This window comes from Heptranchias perlo, chromosome 3 (genome assembly GCF_035084215.1).
Source record: "Heptranchias perlo isolate sHepPer1 chromosome 3, sHepPer1.hap1, whole genome shotgun sequence".
NCBI lineage: Eukaryota > Metazoa > Chordata > Chondrichthyes > Hexanchiformes > Hexanchidae > Heptranchias > Heptranchias perlo.
Window position 1 is genome coordinate 91,105,550 of NC_090327.1, and position 21,560 is coordinate 91,127,109.

The window sequence follows — 21,560 nt, forward strand, 5'->3', positions numbered from 1 at the left end:
ACTGGACTTCAAAGGTAATTCATTGTGAAGCACATTGAGCTGTTTTGACAAGATAATGAAGCACTATATAAATGCAAGTATTATTTTATCGTCCTGGCATCATGTTGCATAATTGCTGCATGTATATATTATGCACCTCTGTACTGAAAACTGAAATCATCTCTTCCAGTCATCCCAATTCTGTCTAAATGCTCAATCTGAACAAATGTTCATGATTTGTTCTATTCAGAACAGTATTTTTTAAATGGTAAAAGCAAAGCTCTATATTCCTAAGCCCATGCTGCAAACTCGAATGCTATAAAATAAAAACTGCAATTTAGTAATGCCCTCCAGGTACAATCTCAGATTCCAAAACAGAATGTCAAAACTGCACAATTTATTTGAATTGCACTATGGTAAGCTGCCATCTCACGAGAGCACAAGTAACATGATAATGACAACAAAAAAAACTGGAATAAAAACCATGAACCTGTCAAGGAGAGATTATCAAGATCAAATGTTAAGTACAATGGTCTCATCTACACGAGTGCAAGGCTGGGTCATGCTACAATTACATTTGGAGTTTAATGCATTAGTTATGAATTCAACAGTACTTCCAGATAATCAGTCATAATACTATGTACTTCCAGCTTGGGAACTACAAAGGGACTTCACACAACCGCATTGTTTCTATGCTAATATTTTGCATATCATAATTTGAAGACCTGTATCGGTTTTTTGGTACAGTGCAATGAAATATAACAGAGCAATGTATACCTGAAGTACTGGCCAGTACACTAACCAATTCTGAATATCTGCTAGTTAGTGTACTCCAATTTTTAAATCGTTTGAGTAGGGATGATAGTGGAATCCTAGTATGCGAACAAGATTTTCAATAGAAGAATAGGAACATAGGAACAGGAGTAGGCCATTCAGCCCCTCGTGCCTGCTCCGCCATTTGATAAGATCATGGCTGATCTGTGATCTAACTCCATATACCTGCCTTTGGCCCATATCCCTTAATACCTTTGGTTGCCAAAAAGCTATCTATCTCACATTTAAATTTAGCAATTGAGCTCGTATCAATTGCTGTTTGCGGAAGAGAGTTCCAAACTTCTACCACCCTTTGTGTGTAGAAATGTTTTCTAATCTCGCTCCTGAAAGGTCTGGCTCTAATTTTTAGACTGTGCCCTCTACTCCTAGAATCCCCAACCAGCGGAAATAGTTTCTCTCTATCCACCCTATCCGTTCCCCTTAATATCTTTTAAACTTCGATCAGATCACCCCTTAACCTTCTAAACTCTAGAGAACACAAACCCAATTTGTGTAATCTCTCCTCGTAACTTAACCCTTGAAGTCCGGGTATCATTCTAGTAAACCTACGTTGCACTCCCTCCAAGGCCAGTTCGTCCTTCCGAAGGTGCGGTGCCCAGAACTGCTCACAGTACTCCAGGTGCGGTCTAACCAGGGTTTTGTATAGCTGCAGCATAACTTCTGCCCCCTTGTACTCCAGTCCTCTTGATATAAAGGCTAGCATTCCATTAGCCTTCTTCATTATTTTCTGCACCTGTTCATGACACTTCAATGATCTATGTACCTGAACCCTTAAGTCCCTTTGGACATCCACAGTTTTTAACGTTCTACCATTTAGAAAGTACCCTGTTCTATCCTTTTTTGATCCAAAGTGGATGACCTCACATTTGTCTACATTGAATTCTATTTGCCACAATTTTGCCCATTCACCTAATCTATCAATATCCCTTTGTAATTTTATGTTTTCATCTACACTGCTTACAATGCCACCAATCGTTGTGTCATTCGCAAAATTCGATATGAGACTTTCTATGCCTTCATCTGAGTCGTTAATAAATATTGTGAATAATTGAGGCCCCAAGACAGATCCCTGCGGGACTCCACTAGTCACATCCTGCCAATGTGAGTATCTACCCATTATCCCTACTCTCTGTCGCCTTTCGCTCAGCCAATTTCCTAACCAAGTCCGTACTTTTCCCTCGATTCCATGGGCTTCTAACTTAGCTAACAGTCTCTTATGTGGGACCATATCAAATGCCTTCTGGAAGTCCACATAAATAACATCCATTGACATTCCCCTGTCCACTACTTTAGTCACCTCTTCAAAAAATTCAATCAGGTTTGTCAGGCACGACCTACCTTTCACAGATCCATGCTGGCTCTCCCTGATTAACTGAAAATTCTCGAGGTGTTCAGTCACCCTATCCTTAATTATAGACTCCAGCAATTTCCCCACAACAGATGTTAGGCTAACTGGTCTATAATTCCCTGGTTTCCCTCTCTCTCCTTTCTTAAAAAGCGGAGTGACATGTGCAATTTTCCAATCTAGAGGGACAGTTCCTGAATCTAGAGAACTTTGAAAGATTATAGTTAGGGCATCTACAATCTGCTCACCTACTTCCTTTAAAACCCTGGGATGGAAACCATCTGGTCCTGGGGATTTGTCACTCTTTAGTGCTATTATATTCTTCATTACTGTTGCTTTACTTATGTTAATGTTATCGAGTCTCTGTTCCCGATTTAATATTAGTTTTCTTGGGATGCTATCCTCTTTTTCCACTGTAAATACTGAAGCAAAGTAATTATTCAACATGTCCGCCATTTCCCCATTGTCAATGACAATATCCCCACTTTCAGTTTTTAAGGGGCCAACACTGCTCCTGACCACCCTCTTTTTCCTAATATAACTATAAAAGTTCTTTGTATTGGTATTGATTAAATTTAAACCTGACCACTGGAGATTCCTCAGAGAATAAAGTGCAGTGACAAAGTTGACATGAGTCAGCAGAGGAGTAAGACCGGTAGTTAGCAGAAATGGATCAAATCCATTTCCAACATTAGTCTTTGACTTGCTACCAATGTTAAAGGACTGATAAGTAATTCAAAATTTTTAAAAAATCTGTTATGGGTTTGTTTATCACTTTTTAAACATTAATGAGAAAAAAAAATCATGCAGAATTTTGCATGGGGTGGGGAGAGGGTTAAGGGAAATTCGGATTTTATGTCCGTTATCCTGAAGTATTGCTGAGAATTCTAAATATCACCACAGCTTACAATCATACCCATAGGAACTGTATCTATAATTAGAAAGAGATCATGATCATCCGACTAGCCCTTTTCCCACATCTTTAAATGTCACATCAGAAAAAACTGCCATTGCAGTATATTTACAGTGAAACGTAGCAAAGGATTCAACAACACCAACACCTTGCATTTAAATAGCGTCATTAATGTAGAAAAACATCCCAGAGAGGTGCAATCAAAATTGGGTGCCAGGCTAAAGAAAGAGATATAATGGTGGGGCAAAGGAAGGGGAGGATGCCTGAGAGGCCAGAGTTAGATGAACGGAGAGTTTGAGAAGAGTTGTAGGGCTGGAGGAGGTTACAGTGGTAGAGATGGGTGAGGCCATGAACAGATTTAGATACGAGGATGAGAATTTTAATTTTGAGGTGTTGGGGCGGGGTGGGGGGGGGGGGCGGTGGTGCGAGAGCTAATGTACATTAGTGAGATGGGTGATGGGCGCGCAAGACTTGTTATGGGGTAGGAGATGGCAGCAGAGTTTTGGATGTGCTGAAGTTTATGGAGGATGGAAAGCCGGCTAGGCGAGCTTTGGAATAGTCAAGCATGGAGGTGACAAAGGCATGGATGATTGTTTCAGTGGCAGAGTGGTTGAGATAGAGGTAGGTGATGTTGAGGAGATGGAAGTCGGCAATCTATGTGATGGAGAGGATATGGGGTCAGAACTCAGCTCAGGGTTGAATAGGATTCCGAGGTTGTGGATAATCTGATTGAGCCTGAGACAAAGACTGAGACGGGGGATGGAATCAGTGACAAGGGTACAGAATTTGCAGTGGGGACCAAAGATAATCACTTCAGTCTTCCCAACGTTTAGCTATAACAACAACTTGCATTTATATCGTGCAATTAATCTATAAAAAAAATTCCAAGGTGCTTCACAGAAGCATATCCAGACAAAAATGGATGTCGAGCCAAAGAAGGAGACACTAAGAATATGACTAAAAGCTTGGTCAAAAAGGTGGGTTTTTAACGAAGGTCTTAAAGAGAGGGAGATAGAGAGGTGGAAAGGTGGAGCATTTTAGGAAGTGAATTCCAGAGTGTAGGGCTCTGCGTAGAACGTAGATGGCGAAAGGCACAGTGGCAAAGGGAGTGAGGGATGCTGGAGGAAATTGTGGCTGATCCAAGATGGGATGTTGGACAAGCAGACTTTCAACGCAAAGGCAACAAAGGGTCAAGAAAGGAATGAACAGGTAGAGCTGGATGTTGTCAGGGTACATGTGGAAGCTGATCTCATGTCTGTGGATAATGTGGTCCCAGGGCAGGAAGTAGATGAGGAAGAGGAGGGAATCAAGGATAGATCCTTGAGGAACTCAGGAGGTAATGGTATGGGGGCAGGAAGTGAAGCCAGTGCTGGAGATGCTCCAGCTATGATTGGTGTGGAACCAACTTAGGGCAATCACACAAGCTGGACAACAGAGGAGAGGCATTGGAGGAGGATGATATGGTTAAAGGCCACAGAGAGATAATGATGGGTGAGGAGGGATAATGCACTGCAGTCACAGTTTCAGTCATTGTAGATTGGAAATGGATGTTATGTAATTTTATAGTATTAAATTATCACAAAATTATAACAGTTCCAAGCTACATCTGAACACCAACGTCTGTACTCTCTTGTTTCCTTATGATGTCTAATGCTAGAAACAAAAATTATTGCTGGTGTTGTAGAGCACATTCCATTTATTTTCCAATAGTCTTCGAGAGATGGCCATTTGAATATAATATTAATATGTAATTTATTTAATACATTTTTTCTAAGCCATGTAAAGCTTGTGTCCAAAATGTTTTAAAATCCTATAAGAAGCACTAGGATTCTATTGCGGAAAATTTTGCTTTTAATAGTAATCTTTTAGACCTTTTTTCCATAGGAAGTCATTTTAGGAGGCTATGCTGCCTTTTTTGGAGCCTTTCTCACTGGCTGTGCAAATCAGAAATCCGGACACACAGTGCTTGCAATTTTCCCACCATTAAAATGAATTTCTGATCTGCTGTACTGGCAAATGTTTTTCTGCCTATGACAAACATCTTCACTATCGAAGGTTATACCTCTTCTTTGACCAGGAATTTCCTTGGAGCTGCTTCTGCTCCGCTGCCATGACATCACTGGAAGTGCGATGCAAACCCTGTTCACGCTTGTCGCACTTCTGTTGAAGTTAAAGTGGCAAAGTAGGGGCAGTTCCGAGGAGATTCACGGCCTTTGACTCTTTTTAACCATGTTGTTTTGTAAGCAGCAAACAAAGATGATCATAGAAAATGTAATTACTTATAGAACTAACCCCCTCCCATTTGATTATGGCTGCTTTTAGTGACACCATTTGATGTGATTAACAAGATTGTCGTTGCACTGCCAGGAAGTGGGAGGACAATAATCACCCATCACTGGCTGTGTTTAGTTACACCTCCGGTGCAATTAATGAAGAAGTGTAGTGTGTAATTTGATGCAGTCAGGCTGTAGACCAACGTATTGCATTGCAGTTCTCTACATGGCCAAGTGCAGAACTCAACAACGTATACCGTTTCAACAAAGCACAACACTAACACTCAGGCCGGGCTTGACGACTGAGTGACGTCACATGCCTCAGCCTGGCGGCAGTGTCCGTATTCACTCTGTTTGAAGTATACATTTGTAACAGCCAACTCCATCCAAAATACAATGGTATGTCTCAATCACTAGAACAGCAGTAATGTTCCGTTATTAATGTCCATGTAGGTGGTTTCAATTTGCAAATTTGTGAAGACAAATACACAGAATATATTTCTGTCCCATCCGCAGTATTTTGCTTTTAACATAGAAAATACTGATATTCAATATAAAATATTTGAATATTCACATATTATTTGAATTTTTTTGGAGCGATAGTGGTCTTCACACAATGTTCATTGTTGTTTGTGTTATGAGTATTCTACATATTCAAAGGTATAACGCTTACAGGGGAACCTATTGTAGTTATTTAAAATCTACTTGCGATAGTCACCATTTGCAGTGATCATGCACAGGCAGTGTTCGATTTTTAAATGTTAAAACCATATTGCATTGAGCTTTACATTTTTCAAACTACTTGTATTGATCAGTACAAGTCAGTTGTATTGATCACTGCCCATTACGCTCACTTTCATAATGGTATTTTCACCAGGTATTCATTTGCAGAAAAATCATTACATTATGGAACTTTTCTCTTGAAATGTTCTTAATATAGCAACAACATGAAGTGCTCTGGCTCTGAGTGTCAGCATGAATGATAAGGATTCTGGAGTAGAAACTGGTCAACATTGCACCTGTTTTCTGGATGGAAAACAGCAGCAAAAGTTATCTATCTTACAGGGCTGTGCACTGCTTGCCAACAATGCCAGAAAAAACGTCCACGTCACCTGGGGTGGCTGCCTGAAAAAGGCATTAGGCTCCTTGCATATGCTAATGAAGGCCCTAATGCCTGCTTTAGGAGCTCTATGAGAAATTGGGCTGCCCTGATAGAAGCAGATGCCAGACCTGCTCTGTTCAGGTTTTCCTGGCCTGGATGCGGCCTGGGAACCTGCCGTCACCGAGAAGATGTTTTAATTTTTTTTATTTCACGTGGAGCCAGGAGGAGTAGGAGTGCTCCTCTCGGCTCCAAGGCACTCTTGCTGGCCACTACTGTCTGCGATCGCTCCCCTCACCCCCACCCACCCACTGTCCTCCTGGCCCCCACCTGGCACTTACCTGAGGGCTGCTGCTGGCAAGGCAGGCAGCCTGAAATTTGTTTCTTCACAAGGGCGAGCTGCCTGTCAAGGGTCGGCAGGCGCCAGCAGCTTGCCCAGATTATTTAGATAAGGCCCACTTTTAGGCCGGCCCTGGGCCTTTGTGCCCGAAACCGGGTGTCAACGAATATCTACCCCCCTGGCTTTGAGTGTTGGCACTGAAAATCATATTTTTATGACAAATAGGCCTGATGAGTTTTTGAACATATACAAACTATGTTCTTTAAAGCACAGAGCCTAGTCTCCAGAACACGGGTGTGAAATTGATCAGGGCCACTATGTGGCCACCAATGCAGCAATGTCTGAAATTGACATGGTACTGACTAGCATGGGGAAGGGAGACTCATTTTTTCAATGATAAAGTATCAAAAAATTCCAAAAATATAAACACTTTAATATGAACAGTAAAGATCAATACAGAAAAATAGAAAATTAATTCTTCAGTCCCCATTTTTAACTCTGGAGCTTGCTCGGGATCTTTCACTGAGTTCAATGTGCAATGGACATTTTAATGAATGGCAATTTTATGAATGGGGAACTGAAGTATGGAGGGATACCAGCTTTGCGAAACACAGCAATCATTGTGCTATTTGTCAAATCAATTAGGATATCCAAATTCCACTGTACATTTACATTTAGAAACTTTCCCAAGCAAAAGCTTTCCTGATTGATAAAAATCTGACTCTAATATTTCCTCTATTTTATTGAGCACAATGAGTAACAGTTCCTTTAAGCCAAGTTATGAAAACACAACTGGTCGGCAAATCAGTAGCAAACTGAATACAGTTCAACTGAATAGTTTCTATTCGATTATAATTTCACATCTCACTGTTGGAATGGCCTCATGTATATAGGCTCTGAGTGTCAAATGGATATTCCACTCTATCCTGAAGATTATCTAAAAATGTAAAGCATTTCAGATACCTGCAGTGCTCTGTGCTTCCCAGCTGTGAGATGCAGCAACTTTATTTATTTCAAGTTTAATTTTGATTCTGATATGAAATATTTAATGATATTTTGCATATAAAAGATTGATTATGTCTGGTATCCATGTTTAAATGAAACTAATGTAAAGGACCCATCATAGCTTAACTCAGAGCGCTATACTGTTCACTCTAATTTACTTCAAAAAAGTTGTTTGCAAAATCTCGTAATTACTCAAAATACCAACAGCATCCAAAAGGGCATACAAGTAGAGAAAAACATGGGGAGTGTCCCTGCAGAACCTTTCTTGGTCCTGTCTCTTTCTGTTTCATTACGATTACTTTATTTGCTGCTACCATCATTGTGGCTTATTGCACACAATTTGTATTCTGTGTTCTTGTTTCATGCCTAATTTATGATTGAAGTGGAAATATGAACACCTACCATCCATTTTCAGAAAACTAATAACCGGCTAATATAGAATTTTAGCTTCCACTCCTCGTTTGATCAGCTGTGAATGTTTACACAGCGAAGGGAACTGAAGTGTGGCTATTTCATTTTTGTAGTGCTATTATGCGTAAATATTGCTCACTCCACAGCTAAATACCAAAACTTTTCAATGTTTCTACAGCTTAAGTGGCAATTTAGCTGCCTGAAAAGTGTGAAAGCGGCATTATTTCAGGTGCATGGTGATTAGATGGTTTTCGGTAATTCCCATTTTCAAATTTGCATTGGACAAAACAATCTGCATTAGAATTAGGACCGTCTGCTATTTTGATTGACAGCCATTAAACCTGGTCACAAATAGGGTAATGAACTCTCTGAGGAACCTGTGCTCTCAGTCTTAAAAGATGTGGCTGCAGAGAAAGTAGATGCATTGGTATTAATTTCCCAAAACTCCCTAGATTCTGGAAGGGTCCCATCAGATTGGAAAATAGCGAATGTAACTCCTCTATTCAAGAAAGGAGGGAGACAGAAAGCAGGAAACTACAGGCCAGTTAGCTTAACATCTGTCATAGGGAAAATGTTAGAATCTATTATTAAGGAGGTTATAGCAGGGTACTTAGAAAATATCAATGCAATCAGGCAGAGTCAACACGACTTTGTGAAAGGAAAATCGTGTTTGACTAATTTATTAGAGTTCTTTGAGGAAGTAACAAGCAACATGGATAAAGGGGATCCTGTGGATGTGTGTACTTGGATTTCCAGAAGGCTTTTGACAAGGTGCCACATCAAAGGCTACTGCACAAAATAAGAGGTCATGGTGTAAGGGGTAACATATTAGCATGGATAAAGGATTGGTTCGCTAACAGGAAACGTAGAGTAGGCATATTGGGTCATTTTCAGGTTGGCAAGATGTATTGAGTGGAGTGCCACAGGGATCAGTGCTTGGGCCTCAACTATTTACAATCTATATCAATGACTTGGATGAAGGGACCGAATGTATGGTTGCTAAATTTGCTGATGACACAAAGGTAGGTAGAAAAGTAAGTTGTGAACAGGACATAAGGAATCTGCAAAGGGATAAAGGTAGGTTAAGTCAGTGGGCAAAAATTTAGCAGATAGAGTATACTGTGGGAAAATGTGAACTCGTCCACTTTGGCATGAGGAATAGAAAAGCAGTATATTATTTAAATGGAAAGAGATTACAGAACCCTGAGGTACAGAGGGATCTGGGTATCCTAGTACATGAATCACAAAAAGTTAGTATGCAGGTACAGCAAGTGATTAGGGAGGCAAATGGAATGTTGTCATTTATTGCAAGGGGAATGGAATGTAAAAGTAAAGATGTTTTGCTACAGTTGTACAGGGCATTGGTGAGACCACATCTAGAATACTGTGTGCAGTTTTGGTCTCCTTATTTAAGAAAGGACATAATTGCTTTAGAGGCAGTTAAGAGAAGGTTCACTCAACTAATTCCTGGGATGAGGGGGTTATCTTATGAGGAAAGGTTGGACAAGTTGGGCCTGTATACACTAGAGTTTAGAAGAATGAGAGGTGATCTTATTGAAACATATAAGATCCTGAGGGAACTTGAAGGGGTAGATGCTGAAAGGATGTTTCCCCCTGTGGGAGAGACTAGAACAAGGGGCCACAGTTTAAAAATAAGGGGTCTCCATTTAAGACAGAGATGAGGAGAATTTTTTTCTCTCAAAGGGTCGTGAGTCTGTGGAACTCCCTTCCCCAGAGAGTGGTGGAGGCAGGATCATTGAATATTTTTAAGGTTGAGTTAGATAGATTCCTGATTAACAAGGGAGTCAAAGGTTATACTAGGTAGACGGGAAAGTAGGGTTGAGGTTGCAATCAGATCAGCCATGATCTTATCAAATGGCAGAGCAGGCTCGAGGGGCCAAATGGCCTACTCCTGCTCTTAATTCGTATGTTCGTTGTTGAGTAATGTTCCTTTCTTCCTTGTTCGTAGGCTTCCTGCACATAACCACTGGATACTTATATCAAAGATTGTCACTTCAGGAGCTCGGCAGATCTGTCTGTCTTAAATTGCCTGGTCCAACAGTTGTTCTGGAGAATAAAATGACCCAGTAACACTCCAATTCTTTGGCAGAAAATAAATTAAGGCAATAATATTTGGTAGATGTATTGCTGTTACTCCAAGTGGCAACTTCATATATGTCTAAAAGCAGATTGCTTTGAAGCTGGTCCAAATGTTACCCATCGTCTTGGGGAAGTATCCCAAGAGGACCCCATGATATATCTGTACCTCCTGTTGGTAACAATGGGGAATACATTCCACGGTCTATCTGACTATTGTCTCAGGAAATGTAACAGTGCAAGGTCGATTCCCTTTAGGAAACAAAGACCAATCTCTGTGTCATTCTTGTTATGTTAAAATTCTGGGATGAAGAAGTGAGATGAATTTTTGTTGTTTATAACCCATCTGTTCATCTAATCTCCAAAACAAAGTCTCTGTAATTTTAAAATTGCAACATAAATCACATCACTGGCAATTTAAATAAAAAGAACAGCTGAGAAAGATACAATGGGCCACACATTGCTCTTTTCATGAAAAAGGAAGAAATGCCTATTTCCTGCTAATATAACAAAGCAACAAACTCATAGTGATGTGCAGCTTTGAAATGTGTGACTTTGAGAATACAATTTTGTGTAGCAATGCAAAAATAGCAACCATGTTGTACCTGCAATAATTATCCTTTAATGCTTCTCAACAAAGTAAGGAGCCACTTAAACACTATAAATGTTGAAAGATTTGCCAATCCAGATGTGTAGTATGCAATTCTTGGTGAGAAGAACTCAACTGCAACTGAGAAAATAGCTGGTTTAATGACAAAACTTTGCTGTCCACACTGTCTGCCATTGTTGTTAGTATTTGCGGCCTACCATCACTGGGTTGCAGAGAGGTATGTAGATGCTGCTGCTCAAAAATTCACATCTCTAACTGATGGGACTGACATTCAATTGGGTAGGCTACGTGTCAATCCTGTAGTCAGGAAGATGGTGCGAAGGCACGCACACATTTTATGCTGAGTTGTTCAGTTCGTGAACAACTCCTGGTAGCTGCTGTCTGCCGAGCGAGGGCTCAAACCAGTGCTGGTCAGTTGTTTCATGGACATCTGGTGGTTATCCTCTTTGGAGGGTGGGGGAAGGAGGAAAACAAGGCCTCTTTCAACATGCCTAACCAATAGAGGTTTGAAACCAAGTCAACACTCTGTAATAGACTTTGTAATCTGATACTCGAGGTCAGGCAGGGATGTAGCCTCTGTTGATGATTGACCAGCCAGCCTGGCTCATTATTAAAACCTGAAGGCGTAGATCTGGCACTGGGTGCTGGGATTCATTCCACTCTGTTTCAGATAACTCTGCAAGCCAATGCTTTGATACATAGGATGGTCCTAGAGGGACAAGTAGCAGGACGCTTACCAGTGCTCTGCGCAATGCATTTTTGCTGACTAAACACCAGCATCATCTCCCCTCACTTTGGGGTTTCTAAACTTGTCTCTGCCAATCCTGCAACTGAAAGTTCTGGACTTAGATGACTGAGCTGTGTCTCTATGGGAAGCGCTCAGCATTGGGTAAATGGAAACACTACCTGTGTGATTTTCTCATTTGCTTTGGAGACTTTTGAACATGATGATGGGTTTCTACGTATGTCAGATACCCAATTTGATCAACAATAAATTGAAGCACGATGTGGGGAATTCTCTTCAGAAATAAAAAGCTGGAAACCTGTTAGATGTTAAATTCCTCTATGTTTGGTATTTTGACTCTGCCAAGTTTGTTTCCCCAGCAAAATGTCACTCCAGAGGATTTGCAATACCAAAAGCATGCATATTTAATGAATGTAAAATATTAATAGTTCATGCAGTAGATCACAGCTTTTAAAAATATTTTTACTTTTTATCCAATAGATACCATGCTTCCTTCTGTATTTGGGGGAGCAAGATAGACTGGGACACAATGCTCTTCTCCACATCATGGTCTACAAGTACAAGGCATGTTTCTTAAGGACAGTAAGCATTCTAGTTACTAATTCCCAATTCCTAGGATTTACTGTTCCACCAATTGAAGTGTTTTTTTACCAAAAATCTGGCTGTAAATCTTGGGAAACAGATATTGAGAATTGCATTTAAATGTCAGTCACAAAATGAGATTTAAGTTCATGCTCTCTGAATAGATCTGTACTGCTAAATTCCTGGTCCATCCTTATTAAATCCTATTTTAAACATTTACTAAAACATAACACAAGTCTTTTTCCCCCCATTTGCTGTCCAAATATCTGTTTTTGTGTTACTTACTAAATTCTATTACCATGGAAGAAATGCAGATTTACCTTAATGAACAAAACTTGCATGCACCAGTGTAATAGTTAATCCTTCTTAAAAAAAAATGTTAATTTTAGCTTTCTTATCACAGTTTACTTCAATAACTTTATCGGTGACATATCATAGTAAAATAGTAGGTACAGCACAAGAGGAGGCCATTTGGCCCATCGTGCCAGCTCTTTGAAAGAAAAGAGCTATTCAATTTGTCCCATTCTCCTGCTCTTTCCTCATAGCCCTGTAATTTTTTTCCCTTCATGTATTTATCCAATTCCCTTTTGAAAGTTATAAGTGAGCTGCATTGTCATCAGTTTGTTCATAACAAAAAGCACCATGAATTGATTTGATTTTTTTTGTGAAAAATTCAATTTCCCTTACATAGAGAAGGAAGATACATATGTATGTCTATTGTAATATTTAATGTTATTTTGTGCATTATTTAAAACTTAATATACTCACATTTTAAATTTAGATTTCTGAGAGTTAGTCTTTTCAACATTACGTTTCTTCTCCATTCTCTACGGTGGATAATTTTGAGAGTAAAACTTGAGGCAGAAAGCTGCCAAAAACAATTTGTGTCATGCTGAGCTATAAAGTTACAATATTGAAAATTCACTATTAAGCATGTATAAGGTACAGTATTCTCGATACTGTGTTGAAATCATTCCAAAAGATTGACATGATAGTAGGGTTGGAGATATAGATAGGGACCGTCCCCAGAAATTCCACTAAATGCTGCAAAATATATCCATCACTGGTTTATATGATTCCAATAAACAATAATTGAAAAGTTAGTAGAAGATCCGACAAGCTTAAACCAGGAAAAGATAAGCCACAGAATGAGGAATAATTAAAGAATTGACTAATCTATAGTTACATCACAGCTAAGAAATAGAGCTATATTCATCATATCAATGAAGTAGATAACCCCACTGACTTCCCTCTCCCCTCGGAAAGTTATTGATTAATTTTGGCCTTCTTTGGTCACATGAAAAACAGGATATTATCTTCCTATTCTGTCACACTGTATACAGCATTCGACATGGTGTAAGAAAGTGATAAAATTAGATAAAAGATTGAAAGGATACCACTGCCATTTTGATACCACATCTGGACCTGATCACGCAATAAATGAATAAAAACATTGCAAGTGTACTATATGTAGTCAGGTTTTTTTAAATTTTATGTCACACCACTACCAGATGCAGTGATAGTTAGGTAATGTCAAAATTTGGAAAACTTTGTCACCGCACCTGAGCAGGCTATTCCCCCTTGAATCTACACATTACGTTATATGCGGTGAGTCAGTAATTATACTGGCAATTGCCACTGGGCCTTCGTCAGTGACTAAGAACACGCATTTCTGAGGCATTTTCTACAATATTTTCACATCCACTTCATTTTAAGTGTTTCTGTGTTGAGACAGTTGTGCTTTGCGGTTTCCTTAATATTCTCCTGCTTTTTAACTAAATATAATATCAGAGAAAAATAGTAACAATGCTGTGTTACCCGATCATATGGTACAGCTCATAACAGTCAAAAATCTGCTGTGATGGACAATTCACTATAATATTATAGTACACTTCTTAAGAGTTCTCAGCCACTGTATGAAATGCTACATCTGCAGTAAGTCTTGTTAATTATTCATACCTTTACATATTGGCCTATGGTCACTCCATGCTGCAAACACTTCAGCAATCCTCTGGCAGGTGATAGTTTTGGATCCTTGCAGAACAAAGTCTTCATCACACGTAAATTGGACTGCTGCTCCGAGACTTTAAAAAGAAATGGTGAGATAAAATGTTAACTCTCAACTTTATATATAAGGTATAATTGCACAATTAAAATAAACACAAAGTAAACAACAGGTAGCAGTTTCATAACTAAAGACTACTCCTCAAATCCAAATTTACAACTTACTGAGTAAGAAGTAAATCTTGTGTTCAGTTAAAACTGTGCAGTTAGTGCATATTTCAGTATCAACTACTGTCGTCATATAAATTAGGCAAATAGAATAATTACCACAGCAGACGAGGTGAACCAAGCTGGATTGGTAATGGGGCAGAGGTCATGCATTTGTCTGTGCAGCATCTCAAGTGCTTACAGCAGCCATACAAATGATATATATATATCTACTGTATAAATGGGTCATGTCGTCTTTCCTATATACAAGCCAACATTACCTTTGAAATTTTGTGCATTCTAGCTGTAAGATGTTATTAGAAGTATTGTAGGATAAAAATGTATGCGTTACATTTGTGAGATGTTAATGTGAGTACTGTAGGAGATCAGGAGAACCCGTGCAGAAATTCCAGGTGAAGTTAACTTTTTTAGGCATAATGTGCATTTTATGAAGTAAACTGTTAAATTTAAGAATAACAAAGGGAAACAAGAGGTGTGACGCTTAATAAGGTAAATTATATACTTGAACAACATACCAAAAACATCTAACAAACAAAGATGCATGTAGACTGACTTACATACTGTTAGTCTGAGCATTTCAGATGTACTACCATTGCTTTGAAAAAATTAATGATTACATTATGAAAGGTGTATGCCATGTAATAACAACAACTTGCCTTTATATAGCACCTTTAACATAGAAAAACATCCCAAGTGCTTCATAGAGACATAATTTTAAAAATGGACACTGAGCCAAAGATGGAGATTTTAGAAGGGGCGACTAAAAGCTTGATCAAAGATGGGTTCTAAGGTGGGTCTTAAAGAAGGAGAGGGAGGTGGAGGGGTTTAAGGAAGGAATTCCAGAGCATGGGGCTTAGGTGGTTGAAGGCACAGCCACCTGGAGAAATGGTGTAAGTGGTTAAATATGGTTAAGTGATAGCAGGACCTAGGAGATTCCTGGGTTAATTCTCCCCCAGTATTTATTGTCCAATAATTTCAATTGTCGTAATTATCTCTGGGCATGACAAAATCCCAAATCCCAATAACATTAAATAAACTCATTTGTGTTACAAACCGAGTGATTGTTTTTCAGGAAGACAGAACAATGAATCAAATTCTTTACTTTCAGTGCACTAAAAACAATCCATCTTTGGAAATATTTAACAAATAGTGAAACTAAATGTCCAGGACACTGCAGGGGCATTGAAGACTTTCCAATTTAATTAACGCATTCCATTTGATGGAAGTGTCATCGCCGAAAACACACTTGTCCCTATATTTTTTTACTTTGCATGTATAATTTATCAACACATATAAATGTTAGAAGTTGTTTATTAGTTCCACGGTGTCTATTGTAAGGAGGTGCATCATGGAATAGAGGCTACAACCTATTTCATTAACTACTGGTCATCATCACTATGCTGTGGAGGGCAAAGAAGAATGACTTTTATTTATTTGAGGTAGTTATGGTTTGTCTTATGAGTGGAAACAAAATGAATGTTTCATTGCTCTCTATAGGGTAGTATATTCCTAGTAATCACGTGATCTTAAATTAAATAATTGTAGTTGTAATTTAAACTTAAATTCATTTTAATGAGGATTATTAATAGTGCACAGAGAGTACTATACGGCTTATTATGTCATTGGGATTAAGTATTAAATTCAAGGAGCTGCCCAGAGCCCCACAGGTTATTCGTTTTACTGTGGACTCACAGAATTAGAATTATTTATTCAGTTAAATCTACACAAAGAAACAAATATTTTTGCAAACTCTCTGTTGCCAACTTTACAGAAAAGAAAGCTGCTCAGAACTTCTTCAGGACTCTGGCACAGTTCTACTGTGACAAAAGAACTGCTGTTCAGCCCCTCCTCCCATTACCAACAGGTGTGGACATGTGACACGTGTCAGGTCTGCTGCCTGATGTTATGCAAACTGTAGAAATCTGATTTTTTTTTTCTGGCACAATTTCCAGGCCAAGCAAATGTTATGGAATTGAAAGGGGAGAAAACATCATTAAGTGTTTAATTATTTAAATTTTGAAATAGGTTATTATTGATTTCTATTTACAATTCGCAGACGTGAATAAAATAATTAATTACCTAAAATCAGACCCAATTCTTTCTCCATGTTCTGGCTCTCCAGGATCTGGACACGAATTGGAAGCTTGCTTTATTCCTCCCTCATTCACTGCAAAAGAATGTAAAAAAAACAATAGCATGCATCAGAGCCGATTAAAAGCATAATCGGATTCTTCTATAACAATTCTTTTTAATGGTTTATCTTAGATCACAAAATAGCTGGGAAATCTCTGCTCTTGTATATGTGATACAAGTAGAAATGCCGTCAGTAAGAAAGCTTGCATTGCATAAAATTAAAACCCCCCAAAAAACTGAAATAAGAGCACTTAAAGCAAAGAGGCTTTCTTTCTTGTAGTTAAGAACAGAAATCTCTTTGCTGTAATGCAATGTTTCAGTTTCATTAACATTTCCAAAAATGTCAATCTTTTTAGCACAGCAATTTCAGATCTCCAATTATTGGTTAAAGAAAGAAAGAACGTATACTTTTGTAGCACTTTATCATATCCTCAGGACATTTCATAGCACTCAGCATTGAATGAATGACTTTCTGAAACAGCCACAGTTGTTATGTAGGCCAACATGGTAGTCAATTTGCAAGTCAGCAAGTTTGACAAACAGAGAAGTGATGAATGACCAGTTCAACTGTTTTTGATGGTATTGGTTGGGTGAGGAATATTGGCCAGGGCACTGGGAGAACTACCTGTCCTTCTTCAAGTAGTGATGCCCGACCTTTTACGCCACCTGAACAGGCAGATGAAGCTTCATCTCATCTAAAACACAGCTATGCTGGCAATGCAGCACTCCAAATACTGCACTGAAGTGTCAGCTGAAAGTCTGTGCTCCAGTCCTACGGGGCGACTTGTACCCATAGCTTTTTGACTCAGCGACAGGAGTGAACTAAACTGATATGACAGTTTGTGGCAGTTAGTGGTTACTGGTAAGGTGAACGGGGAATGTTCTGACTTGTCAGTGGGACCCTTGCCTGCTGATGGTGCATATCAGGAACGTGTTCTGCATGGTTTTCCAATCATTTAAATTAATGGCAGCACATGCTCCCAGTAGACGAGGCTTCCCTCCAGCAGAATGAAGTTGGAAAATTACTCCTTGAGTGTCCAAAAGCAAGATAATACTTTACTGTCCAACATCCAGCAACCAGAGCTACCTTTTTTTGTTAGCTAATTGTACAAACTCTGTAAAGCTTTAAATTAACATGAGCGGACACAATAAACGACTTTTGACTTCAATGTTAGACTCCCTTGGGGGATTTACGTTTGGCAGTCGTTCAGGAAAAAAAAATCTTCAATTAAGAGGTTTGTGGGCAAGAAAAAGAAAGGCAAATACTTAACAAGGAAGCGCAGGTTAGCATCCTTGTTCATGGAATATTCCTAGTTCTGTTGCTTTGATTTTCTTCTTTGCAAGAATTGAGCCATGTAACATAGAATATCACGACAGGTCTTTGTCAGCTTGTTGACAAATGTGATCTCTATCCAAAATATCGTTCACTGCTCGCCTTTTGATACTTACGTCTCTAATGATAATGTGCACTTAAAAAGTTCAGTCTTAAATGAGGTAATACTTTCTGCTATAAAAACAGAAGATGCTGGAAATGCTCAATAAGTCAGGCAACATCTGTGAAATTAATTCACGGCCACTTCTCCTCCAGGAATGCCCACCTTGAAGAAGTTCTGCTCTTCTCTCCGACGGGATTTCGATCCACTGATGCTGCCTGACTTGCTGAGCATTTCCAGCATTTTCTATTTTTATTTCAGATTTCCAGCATCTGCAATATTTTGCTTTTAATAGTTTCTGCTGTTAGCTTCCCTGACTGTATATTTACATAATCGAAGGAAGATGTCTATTAAAGGAGAGAACCTGCTTCATTCCCCATCCCCCCATCCATAAACATATCGATTATTGAGAAAAAAATCTGTGTCCGTTGAGAAGAAATGTAACTAATTTATTGTCCACAATTCGACTCGTGCACAGTAGTTTCAATTTGTCTTTTTGAATGTGAAGACTTCTAGTATGTAATTTTCCAAGTATGCATTGGTGGTGGGGAAATTACCCCTTAGTTAGTGGACACAATCCAGCCCACGGTGCTTGTTTGGATAATAGCTACTTATAGTCTTCCATCTACAAAATCTATAGAATTCTCTGTATTAACGACATCAATGAGTGAATAGAGACATGAGCACTGATTTTACCTCCCCCACGCCCGATGAGAATGGGCTGAGTGAGGGATTAGAATATCGACATATCGACAGCATGACACTGGTCTTGTTCACATTGCACTCGTGGCCCGCACCATTTTAACAAGCACATTGTGGACAGCGCGCAAGGGAAGGCCCCATTGAAATGGAAAAGTCGGAGTCTGAAGATAGGGCCAAGAAGGTGAGTTTATGCTTCTTCGAGCCCCATAATAAAACCACGTGCCTCATCTGCCCCGGGGTCCCCTCCCCTATTCCAACCACAATTCTGAGATTGCCTTCCTTCCCTGTCTTCCTGATCCACTTAACTTAGCATCAGGGACTGTACCCGCGCTTCCCTGGTGGCAGCCTCCACCCGTGCTTGCCCTGCTCCTGCTCGCCGGCCTCACATCATTGACGCCATGTTTGGGCAGAAGTTGGGTCCGATGTATTTAAATGAGGCCCAGGAGTTAAAATGGCATGGGCCTCACATTGGTGAGCCACGATGAGCCTGACACTCACCCCGATGGCCTCACACTCGCTGCTTGCTCTGAGTTAATATATTGGAGCTGTATAACTACAGTTGATCCACACTTCTGTAACATTAGGAAGAGATATTGGGAATAATTTTCAACTTTGTCGCCTGGGTGGTAACCTGGCAGGGTGGATCGTTGTCCCATTTTGGACCCTGTCTGATTTTTGTACCCCTGGCTCTCTCTAGTTTCTTTCCCATCTCATCCATGAGACCCACTTCGAGCTCCCTTGACCCCATTCCCACTAAACTGCTGACCAACCGAATTACTTTCCTGAATTCCATGCTATTTGACATTGTCCCATTTAGCTTTATATTTCTTAAATCTATCCATATGAACTATTTACAGAACTAGAAAAATCAATAAAACAGTCCTTCCTGAAGCTGCAATATCTTTATTAAAACAAAGACTGTCAGGAATTTGTGAATGAATTTCAAGTTATTGGCTTTCTTTTGTTTGTAAATGTATCGGTTTCAATTTTACAAGTAATGCTTCAATGTGAGAATTTAATTTCCTTAAGAATTTAGTGCAAATGTCAAAAATTCAGATATCTCTACTGGAATTTGATATCTCGTTATCAAATCCTAACAGGCAGCAAGGAAGTTTTCTTAGGCCATTGAGAAATACTGATGTATCCGTACTATATTCTGTCATGGAAAATTGATACAAGTCACAACTGTGCTAGATTATGGCTGCTTCTGAATTACAGGCCGGAAACTTATAAAAATCCCGTTAGTTCGTTGTATGATTATCTTTAATTATCATCCCTATAACTGGTGGAAACAATGGGGGTGAAATTGATCTTTGGTAAAAGCAGGAAACATGCGGTAGTGAATCGGCAGAGTGTTTTACACTGCACCCAATTTTCTTTTCCACTGACGTCAAATCGGCCTGCCCAGTTGCTAGCGCTCATCTTGCGTTTTCGCCAAAGGCCAATTTCACCCCAATCTTCTCCTATTTACTTTAGCATAACCTTTCATGATTTTGAAATTTTGAAGGCCTCTCACAATTCACCTCTTAAATTTCACAACTGTAGTGAAAAAAGGTTTTAACTTTTCAAGCCGCTCTTTATAGTTATAACACCTCATCCCTAATAATGATCCAGTGAATCCATGCTGTATCATTTCCTTTCCATAATTGGTTTCCAAAAACTATACATACCACTCCAACTGTGGCCTAACTGATGTTATATACGGTTATATACACACACACTGACAGACGTATATTAGCTGATCTCTTGTGGTGTTGCAAAAGGGGAGTCAATACCAAGTGTAGTATTCAGGTGAAGCAGATTTGCACAGCAAACAGAATAACTGGACCCAGATGAGGAAGGGGGAAAAGGAGCAGCAAGAGGGAATTGGTAAGGGAAGGGTGAGGGTAAGTGTGAGACGGGGAGTGGGAGGGGTAGCTAAGGATAGAAGGAGAGAGGAGGGGAGGAGGAAAGGAAGACAGGAGGATGGGGAGGGGAGGCTTAATTGCCTGAAAACCTGCTTAACTGGAAAGGAGAGAGAAGTACTGATTTACATGAAAGGAAGAAACGTCTGCCTTGTTGCTCAGTTGGGTGGGGTGGGGTGGGGGGAGAAAGAGGAGAGTTGTTGCTCAAATGGGGGGTAAGAATGAGGGAAATGTAGAAAATGCAGCTGGGTGGGGTTCCAATATAGTGATTTGTGAGGGAGTACCATATGCTGCTCAGTTGGGAGGGTGATAGGCTGCTCAGTGGGAGAGTTGCCAAATCAGCTGCTTACGGGTGGTAGAGTTTAATATGTTCAGTGAGGGGAGGGTTATTGAAGCATAAGTTATGGAGGATAGCCTGGGGATATGACCTCGATGCAGAGGAAAGAAGGGTAGGGGTGGAGGCATTTCAGTGTATCACTGATGATGCCTGCACTGTTCACAGATGCCATATTAACAGACGAGCGGCCAGTCATATGTTCACGCATCCGAGGGTGTGTGTTGGAACGGGGCAGGCAAGGCATTGTCTCAGCACAGTACGGCCAGTTATTGGTTGAGGGACAAATGGTGAGGCCTGGGAGAGGCGATTGAGCTGAAGGCTATGAAATGCCCATGGACTGAAGAAATATTCTGGGGAGAACGACGGAGCCTTGGAAAACAAGGGGTGAGGTAGGAGGTTAACCAGTGAACTTGACAGGGATTAAAAACAATTAGAAAATATTTTAAATTTAATTGAAGAATTACATGGTTTAATACCTAAATGGCTGCCAGCTGAGACATACTTAAGTTGCTCCACAGTGACACTTGTTGGCAGCTATGGATAGACTAGACCTTTTTTTTGGTCTCAATTATAGACTAAAAAGTGA

At 39.7% G+C, this 21,560-nt stretch overlaps 1 protein-coding gene across 1 annotated transcript in view; it reads right to left on the reverse strand.

The window, feature by feature from the left end:
* The window catches only part of csmd3b (CUB and Sushi multiple domains 3b), a 1,733,930-nt gene that overhangs the window by 600,947 nt on the left and 1,111,423 nt on the right, over nt 1–21,560 (reverse strand). Inside the window, exons 8-9 of the mRNA XM_067976258.1 lie at nt 16,545–16,632; nt 14,193–14,317 (exon numbers count right to left, since the gene is read on the reverse strand). Of these exons, the coding sequence (XP_067832359.1) occupies nt 14,193–14,317; nt 16,545–16,632 (213 nt within the window). The remainder of the gene's footprint in view (nt 1–14,192; nt 14,318–16,544; nt 16,633–21,560) is intronic.